The sequence below is a fragment of the Typopeltis vanoorti genome, chromosome 13 (assembly GCF_054136105.1).
Source record: "Typopeltis vanoorti isolate ZY-2024b chromosome 13, IOZ_Tvanoo_1.0, whole genome shotgun sequence".
NCBI classification, from domain to species: domain Eukaryota; kingdom Metazoa; phylum Arthropoda; class Arachnida; order Uropygi; family Thelyphonidae; genus Typopeltis; species Typopeltis vanoorti.
Genome location: NC_143561.1, coordinates 61,752,290 through 61,770,719, shown reverse-complemented (window position 1 = coordinate 61,770,719; position 18,430 = coordinate 61,752,290). Strand labels below are relative to the sequence as shown.

The 18,430-nt window shown below is 38.6% G+C and overlaps 1 protein-coding gene across 1 annotated transcript in view; it reads right to left on the bottom strand.

The window, feature by feature from the left end:
- Nucleotides 1-18,430, bottom strand: part of LOC150100214 (uncharacterized) — an 850,396-nt gene that overhangs the window by 231,121 nt on the left and 600,845 nt on the right. The window contains exon 32 of the mRNA XM_090402345.1: nucleotides 10,907-11,014. Coding sequence (XP_090258471.1) covers nucleotides 10,907-11,014 — 108 coding nt within the window. The remainder of the gene's footprint in view (nucleotides 1-10,906; nucleotides 11,015-18,430) is intronic.

Sequence of the window (18,430 nt, the reverse complement as noted above, 5' to 3'; positions counted from 1 at the left end):
ATTTTATTATATGCAATTGAATATATACAAAAATAATGAAACAAAAATAAAATACAGGTAACCCTCGTATAACGCGGTACTTATACAACGCGGTCTACAAATTGTAGTAACCCTTGTTCAACGAGGTACTTATACAATGTAGTTTCGATATAATACGGTCTGCAAATTGTAATAACCATTTATCATTTCATATATTTTTCATCGCGCAACTTAAAAATCAAATTTTATCTTCATTAAATTTGTGTCTGCCCATATCGCACATGTAGTTATAGGCACCGAATTTATATTAGGGGAAATACCCTTTAGCACACACTTTCATCAATTGGTTATATAAAGTTTCTATTTTGAAAATTGTCATTTACTGTCAGGAAAGAGCATCAAAAATCATAAGTGTGCTAATCTCAAGCTGAGCACTTTATTTTCTGGTGAGTTTTCCATACATAATTAATATGTAATGTTTTTTTTATGTAAAAAATGTATTTTTATAGTACTGGCCACTTAGAGGGCTTTTGCGATATGGTTGAAAACGAAATTAGTGAATTAATTGAGGAAAATAGATTTAAATGAAGAGGAACTGGTACAATTAATAGATGACGTCGAACCAAATGGCAGGGAAAGTTCTGCCGAAGATTCTGATTGTGATGAATCCGAATCTGAAGAATTCAGTTTAAAGAAATTAGCAGAAGGATTGGACTTGGCAAATTGGATATTTGTATAGCTCCATATTATAAACTTAATCAAAAAATTGCAGCATAGTTGTAACTAAAGTCTTATTACTGATTTCTTGATAACTAAACCAGTGACGTATGCAACGAGAATTATACAAATGACATCCAAGAGATTTCAAGTGATGACGACGTCCGGCCACTTGTAAATAAAGAACATCTACGAAATGTTAGTTTTGAAGACAATGATAATGATTAAAATATGCACTTTATTTTATTTTACCTAAAACATTTATGCATTATGTGAAATGAAGTTTACGTACAATTTGTAATTTTTATAATTTTATACTATGTATTTGTTTCATAGTTTATATGTTTTCTTAACTTACATGAATTACCTGAATTAAATAAAATTATTCTTTTTTTTGTTGGGTATGTCATTGATGTTTATATAATTAAAAAAAAAAAAAAGATTTTGGAACGTAACCCTACTTTTTCTATGTGACCTTAATCTCGCATAATGTGATTTATATAACGCGGCATTTCTATGGAACCTAACATCCACATTATATGAGGGTTACCTGTAAAATAAAATATAATAATAATAATAATTATTATTATTATTATTATATATTATTATGATTCAGGCCTCCATGGAGTCAAAAGACTCATTGTGGGAGGTCCTTTTCTGGAAAACACAGAGTCTACCATACCAATCCTTGACCTCACTGACAATTCATGCTCTCACCATTCTATCAGGCAAATGAATTCCAAGGTTCAACCACCCTCCATGCAAAGAAACCACTCCTCACCCTCTTGCTCACAGCTTCCTTTCATAACTACCAAGGATGGCCCCTTGTCCTTGCTCCTTTCCCCTGTTCCACCAAGCAAAAGAAATCCCCAGTGTCAACCCTGTAACTCTCAGCAGTTTAAAAATTTCAACCGTATTGCTTCTCCTTCTTCTAACTACCAAACTCTGCAGTCCACATTCCCTCAGCCGATCCTCATAACCAAAATTGTATAGTCCTGAAACCATCTTTATTATCCACCTCTGTACCCCTTTTCACAGTTAATTTATCCCCTTCAAATCCTAGGGACCAAATTTGAGAACAATAGCAGGTCTCTGGGTTACCTTCACCACCTTTGCAATATGTTCCCTGAATTTCAGGTTTCTATCAATCATTAACCCCAGATCTCTTGTCTCCCCCTACTTCCTGCAGTACGGCTCTCCCAAAAGAGTATGCTGTCTCCCATTGATGTGTCCCAAACTCCAAGACTATGTTTTGCTGCATTAAACTGAAAACCCCATTCATTTGGCTATCTGTCCAGTTTATTCATATCCTCATGCAGGGCTGCCACATCTACACTATTACTAATAACCCTTCCTAGTTTTACATCATCTGCAAACAACTGAATATCTCCCTGCAATCCACTGACAATGTCATTGATATAAAGGTTAAACAATACAGGTCCCAGTACTAAGCTCTGTAGGGACCCCACTTGTAACCTTCTGTTTCCTTGATATTGCCCCACTATACACAATTCTGATACCTATCAGATAGCCAATCCTGAATCCAGTTGACTAACCTAGATATCTAAACCCATGTGCTGCAACTTAAATATCAGCTTATCATGTGGTACCCTGTCAAATACCTTTGCAAAATCCAAAAAACTCTAAACACATTCCTCATCAACCACTCTTGTCATGTTATTATAAAACACAATCATATTACTAAAGCAAGAGCACCCCTTAACAAATCCATGCTGAATCTCACAGATAACATTACCCTCATCTGCCGAACACTGTATATGGTCTCTCACTATTTTCTCCAAGATCTTAACAACTACTGACAAAACACAAACTGCTCTATAATTTGACACTTCTAGTCTGCTACCACCCTTATGCAATGGCACTACGTTACCTTCCTTCCATTCCTTGGGTACCTTTATCGCAGCAAGAATTTCATAGAAAAGCAGGTCAACAGAGCTGTTAGTTCTTCAGCACACTCTCTCAAAACACGTGGTGAAATTCCATCCAGTCTGAGACTGGATGGAATTTATTGACATTCAGAGTACTATTTGAAACACACTCTCCTCTTGCACCTCTAAACCTCGAACCTGCCCTTTCCCTCTAGTATTAAAACTTACTTCTCCAGGATGAAATAATCCAATAAAGTGTTCATTGAACAACTCCACTATGTTCTCTTCATCGGTCACTCTGTTCCCATTTTTATCCCACAATGTCATTCTTCCACAATCATTTCTTCTCCTACTGGCCACACAGCTAAAAAATTCCCTGGGATTTTCTTTGGATCTTATGGTCAATCTCTTCTCATATTCCAGTCATATTCCATACTAGTCACTCTCCTGGCCTGAGTCTTATATTCTTCATGCATCTGCTCTCCACCCCTCTCCTTATATCTCTTCCATAACCTCTTTTTCACCTGGAGTTCCTGTTTGATATTGTTTGTCATCCACTTTACACCAAACTGTGTCATTTGCTTCACTTGTAGAATACAGCTTGCTATTGCTGCTAGCAAATATTCCTTCACAATTTCCCAAGCACTACTGATATATTGCCCTTCCAATTCCTCCCTCCATGGAACTGCCCCAAATTGATATCTAAAACTATTATAATCACCAGCCTTATAATTCCATGTGCATTCCTTCCTCTTTGATACTCGTGCATGTCTATTCATCTTCCAATTCAAAAGCACATGGTCACTCTCCAACTGGGAGAAGAGATGCCATCTCAGTTATAATCAGCACTTCTGATGCTATGACCAAATCCAAAACTCTTGAACCTCATATTCCTTCTGTTACGTGTTGCCTAAGACATTTGTCCCTCAAGAATTCTAGCATTTCCATTCCCTTAAAATTACATGCATTTTCCTCTTCTTAATTTATACTGCCATAGTTAAAATCTTCCATAACAATCATCCTTCTAGCACTTGCCAAGCTCGTCTCCCTAAACATCTCCCACTCCTTACCCCTCTGTGCCCCTTGGCTGGTAGCAACACCCCACTAAATATCTCGTCTTGCCCACCTCTACCTCACACCATATGCTTTCAAAACCATTAGTGTCACTGCCCTCCAAAGCATCCACTCTCAGATTACTCTCTGTGGACAAAAAATAAAAGACAAGACGGCTGAAAAGCAATCAGAAAGTATGTTCTCAATCTCCAATACCTTTTAATATTTATATTAATGAAATATTAATATTGTGGAACGCTTTAAATAATCCAGGTATAGAAACTTTCCAGAATGAGAAAATAAATATGTCATTATTTACAGATGATCAGGTATTAATATCAGATCAAGGTGACAATTTACAAAGAGCAATACATAATTTAAACATTATAGTAGAACAGTTTGGAATGAAAATATCTATAGATAAAACTAAAACAATGTTATTTTGTGGACAACTCCAGTTAGAATTAAAATAGTTATTAACAATAAAAGGGTGCTTGAAGGTCAAAGCTATATATCTGAGAGGCAAACTCTACATAGCCTTTAAAGGAAGAGGAGAACTGACCAGGGCTTCTGACCTAATTCCCAATCCTCACCTTCTTGTGGTGCACCCTGTTAGATATCTAAGTGGATAATGAATGAACAAGGATGGGCTGGCAATTTGGGATTTAGCCGAATAAATTGTATTCTTATTGGCTTAACCAAAATATTAAATGATGGTAGAACATGTTGGAAGTTTTTTCCCCTAAGACAAAATACTAAGACAAGTGATGAGATCTTAGTCCACCTTTGCGAGTTGCCTCAGTCCTAAAGATACTTCAGGAGCAAATTTTGTTTGCTTACACTTGGATAAAAGATTAAACTAAATTTATTACAGTCTAAACAAGGGGGGGGGGGAAATTCCAACATCTTTCTCTAAATCCAGAGTAATTTAATAATAAGGTGAGACACCTTTGGCAACTCGTATAGGTAAATATGATTATCCGTTACTTCCATCCTAGAGTAATACCACCTCTGGGTCTGGCTCCTACTGATGAGAGACCTCAATAAAGGTCAAAACCAGTTGGAAGCTTCGGTGATGAATAGCAATGCTGTAGCCCATGAAGTTTTAACTGAGGCTCGGCTGTTGCTGTCACCCAGGTCCTGGGGGGTGGGTAATGAATGGCAATGCTGTAGCCCATGAAGTTAACTGAGCATGGCTGTTTCTGTTACCCCTCAGAGGACATATCAGCAAATGAGCGTCTCTGCTCGGTGGTGGGGTGAGTCTGCCACGGGGTAGAGCCAACGCTGAGAGTTCATCTCAGTGACAGGGTGAGCCTGTTACTGAGGGGAACAACAATGAGTTTTTGGAGTTTGACCTGTACTTGAACATTCAATAAAGGTTGAAACTGGTCTGGGTAGTGGCCCTTCCCTTAATGCATAGCATTATACATGTCCGCAAGGAGATGTGCTCTGCATTATGGGAGATACTAAGACAAGTGATGAGAGCTTAGTCCAGTCCACCTTTACCAGGAGTTGCCTCAGTCCTGAAGATACTTAGATACTTCAGGTGCAAACATTGTGTGCTTACACTTGGATAAAGGATTAAACTAAATTTATTATAGATGGTACAGCATGACAGAATTTCATGCCAGATGGTGTGTCACTGGGTTAAACAAGGCCCCGTTGTTTTCGCCAGGGAACCAGGACAAACAGTGAAAAGTCAGCCACTGGAACAAATCCTAAAACCCACCCCAACTCAACATCACCAGAGTTCAAAATGGCTATTATCAACATAACAAGCCTGAATGGCAAAGAAATGGAACTAGCTGAGGATAAGTACCAGATCGACATAATAGGGGTGACTGAAACAAAAAAGACAAAAACTAGTGAGATCTTTCTGAGCAATAAATACAAAATGCTATATTTAGGCAATGACGATCAAGGGAAAAGAAGGAGTAGCCATAGTATTCAAAACTAATTACGAGGCTAATCTTCTTTAATTGCAGGCAGTCTCAAGTAGAGTAATGTGGGCAAATATCAGATTGGAAACTGGACAATGAGACTTATTTGTGATTATGGTCCCACAGAAGGATCAACTAAGGTAAATATGATGAGAGCTTCACATTATGAAGGAATTTTTTGAGGATTTACAGAAAGCAACTGACACAATGAAAAAAGAAAATTTGGTGCTTTTTGAGGATCTAAATAGCAGAGCAGGAAATGATTGTCAGACATACAAAAATATGGGGAAAATTTGGAGAAAAGAACAACGCTAATAATAATGCAAATATCTGTTGGATTTCCACTCCAGACATGGACTGGTTGGAACGTGGACTAACACCGTTCCAACATAAAAATTTCACATGGAGAGAAGAGGCAAGGAATAAGAAAGTCTCATTGACTATGTTATTGTTGATAGTGATGTTTTCTCCCTGATGCAGGACACCATAGTGTACAGAGGATTTGAAATTGGAAGTGATCGCCATTTAGTCTTGAGCAGGATAAAATTGAATTTCATATTGAAAAGGACATGTAAGAAAGTTTTAAAGTGAATAAAAGTTGAGGAGCTCTCAGATGGAAACTGTAGACTAAAATACACAAATATTATTCAAGAAAAAAATGAAAGAGTCTGAGAACAGGAACCAATAATAAATTTAGTTTAATCCTTTATCCAAGTGTGAGTAAACAAAGTTTGCGTCTGAAAGTATCTTCAGGACTGGGGTAAGGTGGTACAACACCGGGCAACTCGTTGCAAAGGTGGAGCAAGCTAACATCACTCCTATCTCAGTATCTCCCATAATGCAAAACACATCTCCTTGCAGATATGTATAATGTTATGCATTAAGGGAAGGGTCACTACCCAGACTAGTTTCGACCTTTATTGAGGTCTCTTCGGTGGGAGCCAGGCCCAAGTGGAGATACCAGGCAGAAGCATTAGCAAGGTCATCTCTACCTATAGGAGTTGCCAAATGGTGTGCCACCTTTTTATTAAATTACTCTGGATTTAGAGAAGGATGTTGAAAGTTTATTTTTCACTTGGTTAGTCTATAATAAATTTATTTTAATCCTTTATCCAAGTGTGAGCAAACAAAGTTTGCGCCTGAAAGTATATTCAGGACTGGGGTAAGGTGGTACAACACTGGGAAACTCGTTGCAAAGGTGGAGCAAGTTAACATCACTCCTATCTCAGTATCTCCCATAATGCAAAACACATCTCCTTGTGGATATGTATAATGTTATGCATTAAGGGAAGGGTCGCTACTCAGACTAGTTTCGACCTTTATTGAGGTCTCTTTAGTGGGAGCCAGGCCCCAGTGGAGACACCAGGCAGAAGCTGATGCCCGGGTCTATTGCCAGAGCTGAGACTTAAATTAAACAGCCTGGTCAAAGGCATCGCCAGTTCTCCTGCACATTCTCTTAAAATCTGAGCTGATATCCTATCCAATCAAACAGCTGTATTTGCATTCAGATTCTTCAATATCCTAAGTACCTTTAATTAATTAACCTCTGTTCTCACATCAGTCCCCCATCTCCTCTGCCATAACAATATCTTAACTTGGATTATATAACTTTGCAAAACTCCTCAACAATTTCAGCTGCCACTGTTACCTCTTATCACCTGTACTCATTAAAGTAACTTCCATAGCTGTTGTTGTTTCTCCTACTTGCCACATAACGAAAAAACTCTTTGAGATTTCCTTTCACCTCTTCGGCTAATTTCCTCTCGTAATCTGATTTTGGCTTCATTACATGCTGGTCAACTTTCTCCATATATACAATCCACAACATTTGCTTTTTTTGTGGCTCATGTTTAATGATACTACTCATCCATCTAACTCCTACTCAATGACTCTCCTGCCCTTGGGTATACTGTGTGATATTGCTTCCTCCAGATATACCCCATGTGCTGTGAACATCCTTACCTTATAGATCTTTATGCCACAGTTCTGCCTCCTAAGTGTATCATGATCACTTGCCTTATAATTCCAGATATACTCTTTCTTAACTGGAATTTCCACGTTTTGCTACCTTACAAGTCAAGGCCACATGATCACTTTCTCCAACTGGAGGCAATGCAGTCACCTTAGTTATGGACAGGTCTTCTGACCTTATAACAAGATCCAACACTCTCATATCCCAAGTCCCCTCTGTCACATTCTGCTTCAAGTAATTATCTCTCAGTAAGTGCATAAATTCCATGTCCTTCCTAACATGTGATATTTTCTCCTTCTAATCAATGTCTCTGAAGTTGAAGTCCTCAACAATAATTAATCAACTCGCACTTGTTGTACTAATCTGCCAGTGCATATCTTCCTCCTTATCCCTGGCATCCTCTGGTTTATAGCAGCAACCAATGTTATATTTTGTACTACTGGCCTCAATTTCACACTAGATTAACTCAAAAGATCTGCCCAACTGACTCCTAATCTTTAAATTAAAGATGCAAAGAAATTATATTCTTGATTTCATCCTTTATCCAAGTGTAAGCAAACATAGTTTGTGCATGAAGTAACTTCATAACTGGACTACTTGTATGTAGAGAGAGTAATGACTTCGCATCAGTTACCTTAGTATCCCATAATGCAATGCCCATATCCTTACGGACATGTATAATTCATTACTTTGTATATATATATATATATATATATATAATTCATTACATGTATAATTCATGCATTACTTCAACCTTGGTATCACTTCCGGGTCTGGAAGCCACCGATTAGACCTCAAAAAAAGGTCGAAACTGGTCTGCATAGTGGCCCACCCAATAATGCATAGCATTATATATGTCCATAACAATATGTGTGTTGTATGATAGGATACTAAGGCAGATGTGAGGTCATTAGCATCTCTATACAAGTAGTCCAGTCATGAAGTTATTTCATGCACAAACTATGTTTGCTTACACTTGGATAAAGAATCAAACCAAGAATATAATTTCTTGGCAGCTTTATTTTATAGTATGATGATCATGATTTATCCCTTCAGTCATTTTCCAACCCTAAGTGACCAATTATATATTTGGTTTAATCCTTTATCCAAGTGTAAGCAAACCAAGTTTGCACCTGAAGTATTTTCAGGACTGGAGCAACTCGTGGTAAAGGTGGTATAAGTTCTGATCACTTGCCTTAATATCCCATAATGCGAAGGGTCACTACCCAGATTGGTTTCGACCTTTATTGAGATGCTGTTTAAATAAAGACCTCTCTAAAAATTAGGGGGTCCCCCAGACCACTCCCTACAAGTGACCGTCCAACTCAGCGGTGGCTCCACTCAGTAACAGGCTCACCCCACTGCCTAGCAGAGCCATAATCTCAGCGGTGGCCCCACTCAGAGACAGGCAAAGACCTATTTCCATCTCAGGGAAATCAACCACTTCTGTGCAAAAGCACATTAGTGGGAGCCAGACCCAGAGATGGTGATACTAATGTGGAAGTAATGCAGAAGTCATATCACCATATACCAGTTGCCAAAAGGTGTCAACATCTTATTATTAAAATTCTCTGGATTAGAGGTAGTTGATGGATGTTTTTTCATTTGGCTATGCTACCAATTATATATTTGGCTTAATCCTTTATCCAAGTGTAAGCAAACCAAGTTTGCGCCTGAAGTATTTTCAGGCCTGGGGCAACTCGTGGTAAAGGTGGTATCAACACCTTTACCATCTTGCTCCCTCCTCTGGGTCTGGCTCCCACTGACAAGACCTTAATAAAGGTCGAAACTGATCTGGATAGTGACCCTTCAAAATGCATAGCATTATACATACCCATAAAGATATGTGCTTTGCATTATGGGATACTAAGACAAGTGATCAGAACTTATACCACCTTTATCACGAGTTGCCCCAGTCCTGAAAATACTTCAGGTGCAAACTTGGTTTGCTTAAATACTTGGATAAAGGATTAAACCAAATATATAATTGGTAGTATAGCCAAGTGAAAAAACTTCCGTCAACCCTAGGTGACTTTGTCAGCAAGTATTCTTACCCACAAAATGTTCCTCCTAAGATTTTTACAGGGTAGTTCACAATTGCTTTTCCCAACTCCCCATTTTATACAGGCTTGGGACTGGCATATAGCTGATGAATCAGACCTACGGCTGGAATGTATGCATTCATGACTGTAATCCATGTGTGTTCATGGGACCGGTTTGCCTGTTCTGGGGGATGAAAAAACCTGAGTTTCCAGGTGAAATCTCCCCCTACCTCCGTATGAGACCGGCTAACTCACCTTCTATCAAAAGAGACCAGATAAAGATTCCTCACATCAATGATGGGAATCGAACCCAGGTCTTTTCCGACCAAAGGGGCTTTGTCTATACTGAATGAGCTACAGAGGCCCTATTTTATAGTATAACGAAGTGAAAAAACTTTCAACAACTCCTAATCTTGTTGGGTGCAATTCATCTGCTATCATCAGCAGTACCCTACCTGTTGTCCTGTCTACTCTTTCCTCCCTGAAAATACTAAATCCATCACATTCTATTCCTGTAACTATGTCATCAGCTGTTAGCTAAGTCTCACCAATGTCTATAACATTTCTAAACACATGAAGGACATGGCGAAAAAAAAAATAATCAAGTACTATGGTAGTACACAAAAATGATCTGCGCTGATTTTGATTTCTTCATCAGAACATTCAAAGAGTCATTTCTTTCCACTAAATAAAATATGAAATCTCTCTCTCTCACCTACAAAACCCTTCCCATTGATCACTCAAAAAACTGGCAGTATACAAGATAATTTGTTTATACAAGAAATTTGCTATGTTAGACAAAAATATGCATGAGAAATACATATGTAAGAACATATCAAGGATAGAAGAAAAAAAAAAGAAACCATAAATCAATTGGTTTCTTTTTTCATAGTATCACATACAACAGACACTAATCATTAAGTATATGGCAACATTAACTCAATCAAATGGCATATCTTGATTTCAGTTTCTTTGTCAGAATATTAGAGTAATTAGAAATGTTAAAAAGCCCAAATTAGTGTAACAACAAACAAGAATGATGATTGGTTTAGCCAACATCACACTCTCCTGAAATATTGAAGTGAACTATAATGAAAGAAAAACAGGTAGAGATTTAAACACAGCAAAATAATTGTTTAAAACAGTCTCCATATTAAATATATAATGGACTTAAATGCACATGATTCACAGAAGTCTCAGAAATAAGATTATTTATTTATTTTTTATTTTTATTTTAACACACCTAATTTGTATACAATATATACAAATGCATATAGTAAAAATTCTTCACTCAGCAAAGATGGTACTACTCACAACAGGTCCAGGAAATCCTTGTTGTCCGGGAGGGCCAGGTGGTCCCCTGTCTCCTTGAATTCCTGGTGATCCCAATTGACCTTCTGGTCCAACAGGACCTGGTTCACCCTAGATAAATGAAATACTATAAATGAGAAACACACACACACACACATACATACATATATACAGTATATATATATATATATATATGGTAATTGATTATCAGAAATGAGATTAATGAAAAGATACATTATACTATTGTACCACCTTCTTTGATTCTTGAATATCAGGGATGAGTAATATCAGGCACTTATTATTATTATTATTACCCCAAGACCTCATGGAGATGGAGTCAAAGACTCATATGGGAGGTCCTTTTATCACACATAGATCTCATCATACCGTGTCTTAAACACACTCAAACTCCTTGCAGACACCACACTCTCAGGCAAGGCATTACAATCATTCACAACTCTGCACAAAAAAAACCTGCCTCTCACTCCCCTACTCACACCCTCTTCATACAGTTTCCAGGAATGACCGCTGGTTTTCCCTTGATCTCCCACTATTCTCTGTAGAACTTCTCCACCATTGATCTTACAACAACCCCTTACCAACTTGTAGGTCTCTATCATATCTTCCCCTCTTCCTTCTCTCCACCAGACTCTGCAAATTACATCTTCTCAATCTTTACTCATACTCAACATTCCAGAGGTCAAAAACTACCTTAGTTAGTCGCCTTTGGACCCTTTCCAACATCTCTTCGTCCTTCTGCAAACCTGGTGACCAAATCTGGGCACAATAGTCCATGTGTGGCCTAATCAAAGCCTTATACAACAGAACAAGAATCTCCTTACTTCTACACATCAGTGTCCTCCACATCATTCCCAGAAGCCTTTGTGTTGTCTTCACAATTTTGGCAATGTGTCCCCTGAATTTTAGATCCTTATCCACTATCACCCCCAGATCTCTTATTTCCTCTACCTCCGACAATATATTCTCACCAAGCATAAATTCTGCATCCCATCTTTGTTTTCCAAATTTTAAAACCTTACATTTTCCATTTCTGTGCCCAATCACTCAATTTATTCAAGCCTTCTTGCAAGGCCACAACATCTTCACTACTCTTTATGATTCGTCCCAACTTTGCATCATCTGCAAACAACTGAATATCTCCATCCAAATCTTTGCCATTATCATTAATATACAAGTTAAATAGTAATGACCCTAAAACAGACCCCCCTGAGGCACTCCACTAGTGACTTTCATTTTCCTGGATATCACACCCCCATACACAACTTGTTGATACCTATCAGATAGCCAGTCTCCAATCCAATGCACTAATCTAATATCCAACCCCATCTGCTTTAGTTTGACTGTCAACTTATCATGAGGTACTCTATAAAAAGCTTTTGCGAAATCCAAGTATATTACTGTGTATCCTTCTGCTCTGTCCAAGGAAGCAGTCACTTTATTGTAATAAGTCAGTAGATTACTAAAACATGACCTCCCTTTAGCAAATCCATGCTGTCCATCAAAGATTATACCATTGTTGTCGACCCAACTCTGGATCCTAGTTCTCACAAGCTTCTCCATCAACTTAACCACAACACCTGGCAAACAGATAGACCTATAGTTTGATGCTTGAGTTCGATCACCTCCTTTATGAAGTGGCACAATCTTGCCCTCCTTCCACTCTTTAGGAACTTTACCACATGCAAGACTCGTATTAAAAAAATATGTCAAGGCAGGTGTCAACTCTATGGCACATTCCTTCAGAATATGCAGTGATACATTATCAAGTCCCACAGCCTTATTTACATCTAGTTTACTCAACTCCCCAAACACCTCTTGCTTACTTACAGTCAGTCTCTCCTCCCCATCATCAACTGCTCTCAATCTCTCCATGAAGTCACATTCACAAGATTGAAAGATCTTTATGAACTACTCATTAAGAATCCCCACCACACATTCTGTAACAGCTGTCTTTATACCATTTCTTCCAATCAATGTCATCCTTCTATAATCATTCTTTTTTTTGCTGGCTACATATCGAAAGAACTCCCTAGGATTCTTTTTGGCTTCATTAGCTAACTGCTGTTCATACCTCTCTTTAGCTACTCTCACCAACCAAGTCACCCTCCTTGCCTGGTCTTTGTAGACCTCATGGAATTGGTTATTTCCACTTCTCTTATGCTGCCTCCACAATGCCCTTTTCCTCTGTATTGCATGCTTAATCTCTTTATTCATCCATTTCACACCTACCTTATTTAACCTTCTCACCCTTGGAATACATTCAGACATTGCATCTACTAGATAGTTTTTGAAAATCTCCCAAGCTACATTGATCTCTTTTCCAGCTAACTCCTCATTCCATGCTACACCTGCAAGCTGTCCCCTGAGCTCTTCATAATACCCCCCCCCCTTTGTAGTTCCACATATACCCTTTTCTCACAGGGGTCCTTGCACTGCTGGCAACCACCCAGGTAATCACCTCATGGTCGCTCTCACCAATTGGTGGATGATTTGACACCTCATTTATAATTACATCCTCTGATGAGATGACCAAATCCAAGACCCTTAATCCTCGTGTGCCCCCTGTTACATACTGTCTGAGGTAGTTATCCCTCAAAAACTCAAGAAACACATTTTCTTTACTTCCAGTTGCTATCTGATCATTCCAGTCTATATTGCCATAATTAAAATCACCCATAATGATCACCTTTTCTTATTTGCTTGGCTAATTTGACTATACATTTTACTATCACCACCATCCACATTACCAGGTCTATAACAACATCCCACCAAATATTTGATTCTATACACCTCTATCTCACACCATACTGCCTCAAAACCACTGGCCCTATTTCCCTCTTTCATCTCTACCTTGTATGGACATAACTCTTTCTCTATCAACAATAGCACTCTCCCTCCCTTTTTACCCCTTCTATCCTCACGAAACACATCATACCCTTCCATCTCTATTCCTGTCAGGATGTCGTCTTCATCCAACCATATCTCACTTATTCCAACAATCTTTGGGTAAACAGACGCAATTAGTGCAACCATTTCATCTGCCTTGTTCCTTATACTTCTAGCATTGGTATACAAACACAACAGCTCATTTCTGGATCTACAGCTAGTTCTACTGATACCACTCACTCAATGTGATCTCTCCATGCCAGACTGGGGCCATTTCCCTTTCTGCTTCTTCATTTCAGAACCCTATTCAATTCTAACTGTTTCCTCTTGATCCCGGGTCATTCCATTCCTTTCCTGCCTACACATGCTCTCACCTTCTCTTGGAGCATCTGCCTTTCTCATGCTGTGTATGATTTGTGATTCATATGATTATTATGATTTGTTATGATTTGATTTTTATAATTTGTGAGAGATAATGATGAAAGAGATTAGAAGTGCAACAATAACCGCAGGTGAAAATCTTGTTGGAAGAGTGGTCAGTTTGCGGCCATGGTAGATCAAATTAATTTGTGGGGAAAGATGGAGCAGTTTAAGATAGATGAGCTGCATTTGAATTAATTTATTGTTAGGCACATGGAATGAGATTGAAAAGAAATGAATGATAATAGGAATGAGAAGTAGTAGAACAGAAGTGACTAATTGCTTGGAAAAAAATGGTGCAGATACATCCAATGGTATCTAGACAGTTTAAAGTAAGATTATTTATGTCAAATGCTTCTTATGTCAAATGGGTCTGTTCTGAGCATCCACTACTCCATTATGCCACTATAAGCCAATTTTACTAAGGTCTCATTTGATACTGTCAACTTATAAGGTCTTATTTGATATTGTCATGACCTGCCTCTTTTTCCTAACACATCTTCTGACTCACTTAACATAATCTTATTGACAAATGAATGTCCTATATTCTGAAAATATGACCAAACTATCATTTTCTTTCCTTAGCAGAATAGCACTAAAAGGTGGCTGACTATTCCTCTGATGTAGCTCATCATTATTCACAGAGTTGAACCATCTCATTCCCAAGATACTCCTACTGTTGATTATCACATTTACATAATGTACAAGTCTAAGCTCCATACTGCACAAGGAAGAACCAGACTACTATAAATCTAAAATTTTCTTCATAATGCTACATAAAATGGACTTATAGGAGGACTAAAATAGACTGTATGAGAGGACAAGTGAATTGAAATATTTCTATTCAATGTTGCAAAGTATACAGTTCATGGGAAATTATGAAGAAGAAGATAGAGGAGATGAGAGATCTGGAAGTGTTGGTTGACAAGGACCCCAAGTTCAGGGGTCACAATGCAAAAGTTGAAAAGTTGTCATATTCATAATAATCCAGATGGCCTCATATGGATTATTGTGCACACATTTAGTCACCTGGTTTTCATAGTGATGAGGTATATTAGAAATGGTCCAGAGAAGATTCACTATAGTTGGTAAGTGGTCTTTAGAATGTGGAGTATGAAGACAGATTGAGGAAATGATCTTTGCAAAGTCTTATGAATAGAAGAAGGAGGAAGAGAGCAGATATGCTTGAGACATAAGTTGGTCAGAGGAATTGTTATTACCAAATTAATTTGGATGAAATTTTTCAGAATGGGAGAGAGTGCCAGAACTAAAAGGCATCTTTGGAAACTATATAAGGAGGTTACTAAATAACTTAAGGAATTTACAATGTATACTGGAATATAAATTAAATAAACTTTAATATATACTAACTATATTTCGGCAACATCACATTGCCATCTTCATGGGAACATAAGATTAAGACACACACATGCAGGTACTAAAAACAGCAAATGAGGTCGAAGAGAGAAAACTACTGTTTTTCCTAAAGTCCTGATGGTGACCGCTAGCAAGCTATATTAGGTATTCTTGGCTGTTGGGCTGAAGTTCTCAAGATGTACGTCTCCCAAATTTGGGGCAGTCTCCTGCATCCAAATTTGTTGAGGTTTAGCATGTATCTTAGAGCTGAGGCTGATTCTATGAATAGTCTTTCAAATTTAAACTTGCTGTGATTTATTACTGTGGCTTTCTTCCATCATATTCTGTGATGTGTATCCAGAGCATGATCTGCAAGCCCAGAGTGACTGTACTGGTGAAACCGGATGTAGTCTTTGTGTTCCAAAATTTTGATATTCGCTGTCCTGCCTGTTTGGCCAAAGTAGGACAGCTTACAACTGCAAGGGACCTGGTATAGACCAGGCAGGTCTAGGGGATGTGGTTGGTCTTTAGTAGAGTTGATAAGGGATGCCAATTTTCTATATGGTCTGTAACAAGAGGTCAGGTCATGTTTTTTTAGGATTTTGGTAATTTTTTCCGAGGTGCCACGGATGTAGGGAATGGTGATGGATTTAGAGTAATCTTTATTGTGAAGGAGGAGGGGGCTGTGGTTTACTGGTTTTTAGTATTTTGGATTTTTTGAGGGTTGTAGCCATTGACTGAGAAAGTGTTAAGGATGTGATTTTAGAATTTGGGGCATTGTCATTTGAACAGATTAGTTTGGCCCTGTTGTATAGAGTCTTAATAATTCCATATTGTTGTGTGTGTGTAGGGGGGGGAGGGGGGTGTTGATTGTTGGTGAATGTACCTGCCTGTATGGGTGGTTTTCTATAAACTGAGAAAACCAAGGTTCCATCAGGCTGGCAGATGACTAGTGTGTCTAGGAAAGGGAGGCTGTTGTTTTCCTCTTTCTCCAGGGTGGACTTGATTCTGGGGTGTTGGTTGTTTAAGTGAGTTAAGAAGGAGAGGAGTGTATCAGGGCCATGTGGCCAAAGAGGGAACACATCATCAACGTAGCAAAGCCATATGGCAGGTTTTTGTTGAGCAGATTTAAGGCTTTCTCTTCAAAAGTCTCCATATAGAAGTTGGCCAAGGGTGGGGAGAGAGTGGTGAACCCATGGCTGTCCCCTCTATCTGTTTGTAGAATTTTCCCTGCCAAACTAAATAGCCTGAGTTCATTGTGAACTGAAATAGGGCTGAGATATTGGGAGGATATTTGGCTTGGATGAGCTCTAAGGATTCTTTGAGTGGGACATTTGTGAATAAGGAGGAGACATCAAAACTGACCATTACGTCAGTGTGTTTGAGTGTAAGGTTTTCTACATTGGCTTTGAAGTATTTTTTATGTGTGATGGTGTGTTGCCAGTATAGTGTGTGTGTGTGTGTGTGTGAGCGCTGTGGCAAAATGTTTGGCTAATTTGTATGTGGGGGGAATCGATGCCATCTACTATGGGATGTAATGGTACATTTTGTTCATGTATTTTTGGGAGCCCATATATACGGGGGGGGGGGGGGGTTTCTAGAGTTTAAATGTTTTAATTTGTTAGTAACTTCCACAAGTGAAGAAGTAACCTTCTTAAAGAGCCTATGGAGTTTTCTAATTTGTGAGTTGGTGGGATTGTACTCAGGTAAGCTTAATGCATTATTATTAGATCGGGCTACTTACCTCCCTATTGAATACATACAAATTCTTCCATGTACAAATTAGCCAAAGCGCTCGCACACTATATGGGCAACACACCATCACACACAAAAAACTCAGCCCACTTCAAAGCCAGTGTAGAAAACCTTACACTCCAACATACTGACCTAATGGTCAGTTTTGACGTCTCCTCCTTATTCACAAATGTCTCACTCAAGGAAACCTTAGAGCTCATCCAAGCCAAATTTCGTCCCGATATCTCAGCCCTATTTCAGTTCACAATGATCTCAGGCTATTTCTTTTGGCAGGAAAAATTCTACAAACAGATAGAGGGGGATAGCCATGGGTTCACCACATTCCCCACCCTTGGCCAACTTCTTTATGGAGACTTTTGAAGAGAAAGCCTTAAACTCCGTCCCAAAAAAACCTACTACATGGCTTCGCTAATTGGCCACATGGCTCTGATACACTCCTCTCCTTCTTAACACACTTAAACAACCAACACCCAGAATCAAGATTACCCTGGAAAAAGAGGAAAACAAAAGCCTCCCTTTCCTAGACACATTAGTCACCCGCCAGCTTGATGGAACATTGATTTTCTCAGTTTATAGAAAACCCACCCATACAGGCAGGCACATTCACCAACAATTCCCCCCCACCCCTCACAACAATATGGAGTTATTAAGACTCTATACAACACGGCCAAACTAATCTGTTCAAATGACAATGCCCTAACCACTGAACTAAATCACATCCTTAACACTTTCTCAGCCAATGGCTACAACCCACAAAAAATCCAAAAAAATACTAAAATCAGTAAACCACAATTCCCCACCCCCCCTTTACAATAAAGATTACTCTAAATCCATCATCATTCCCTACATCCGGGGCACCTCGGAAAAAAATACCAAAATCCTAAAAAAACATGACCTGACCTCTTGTTACAGACCATATAGAAAATTGACATCCCTTATCCGCTCCACCAAAGACCAACCACTTCCTCTAGACCTACCTGGTGTATACCAGGTCTCTTGCAGTTGTAAGCTGTCCTACTTTGCCCTAACAGGCAGGACAGCGAATATCAAAATTTTGGAACACAAAGACTAATCCGGTTTCACCAATAC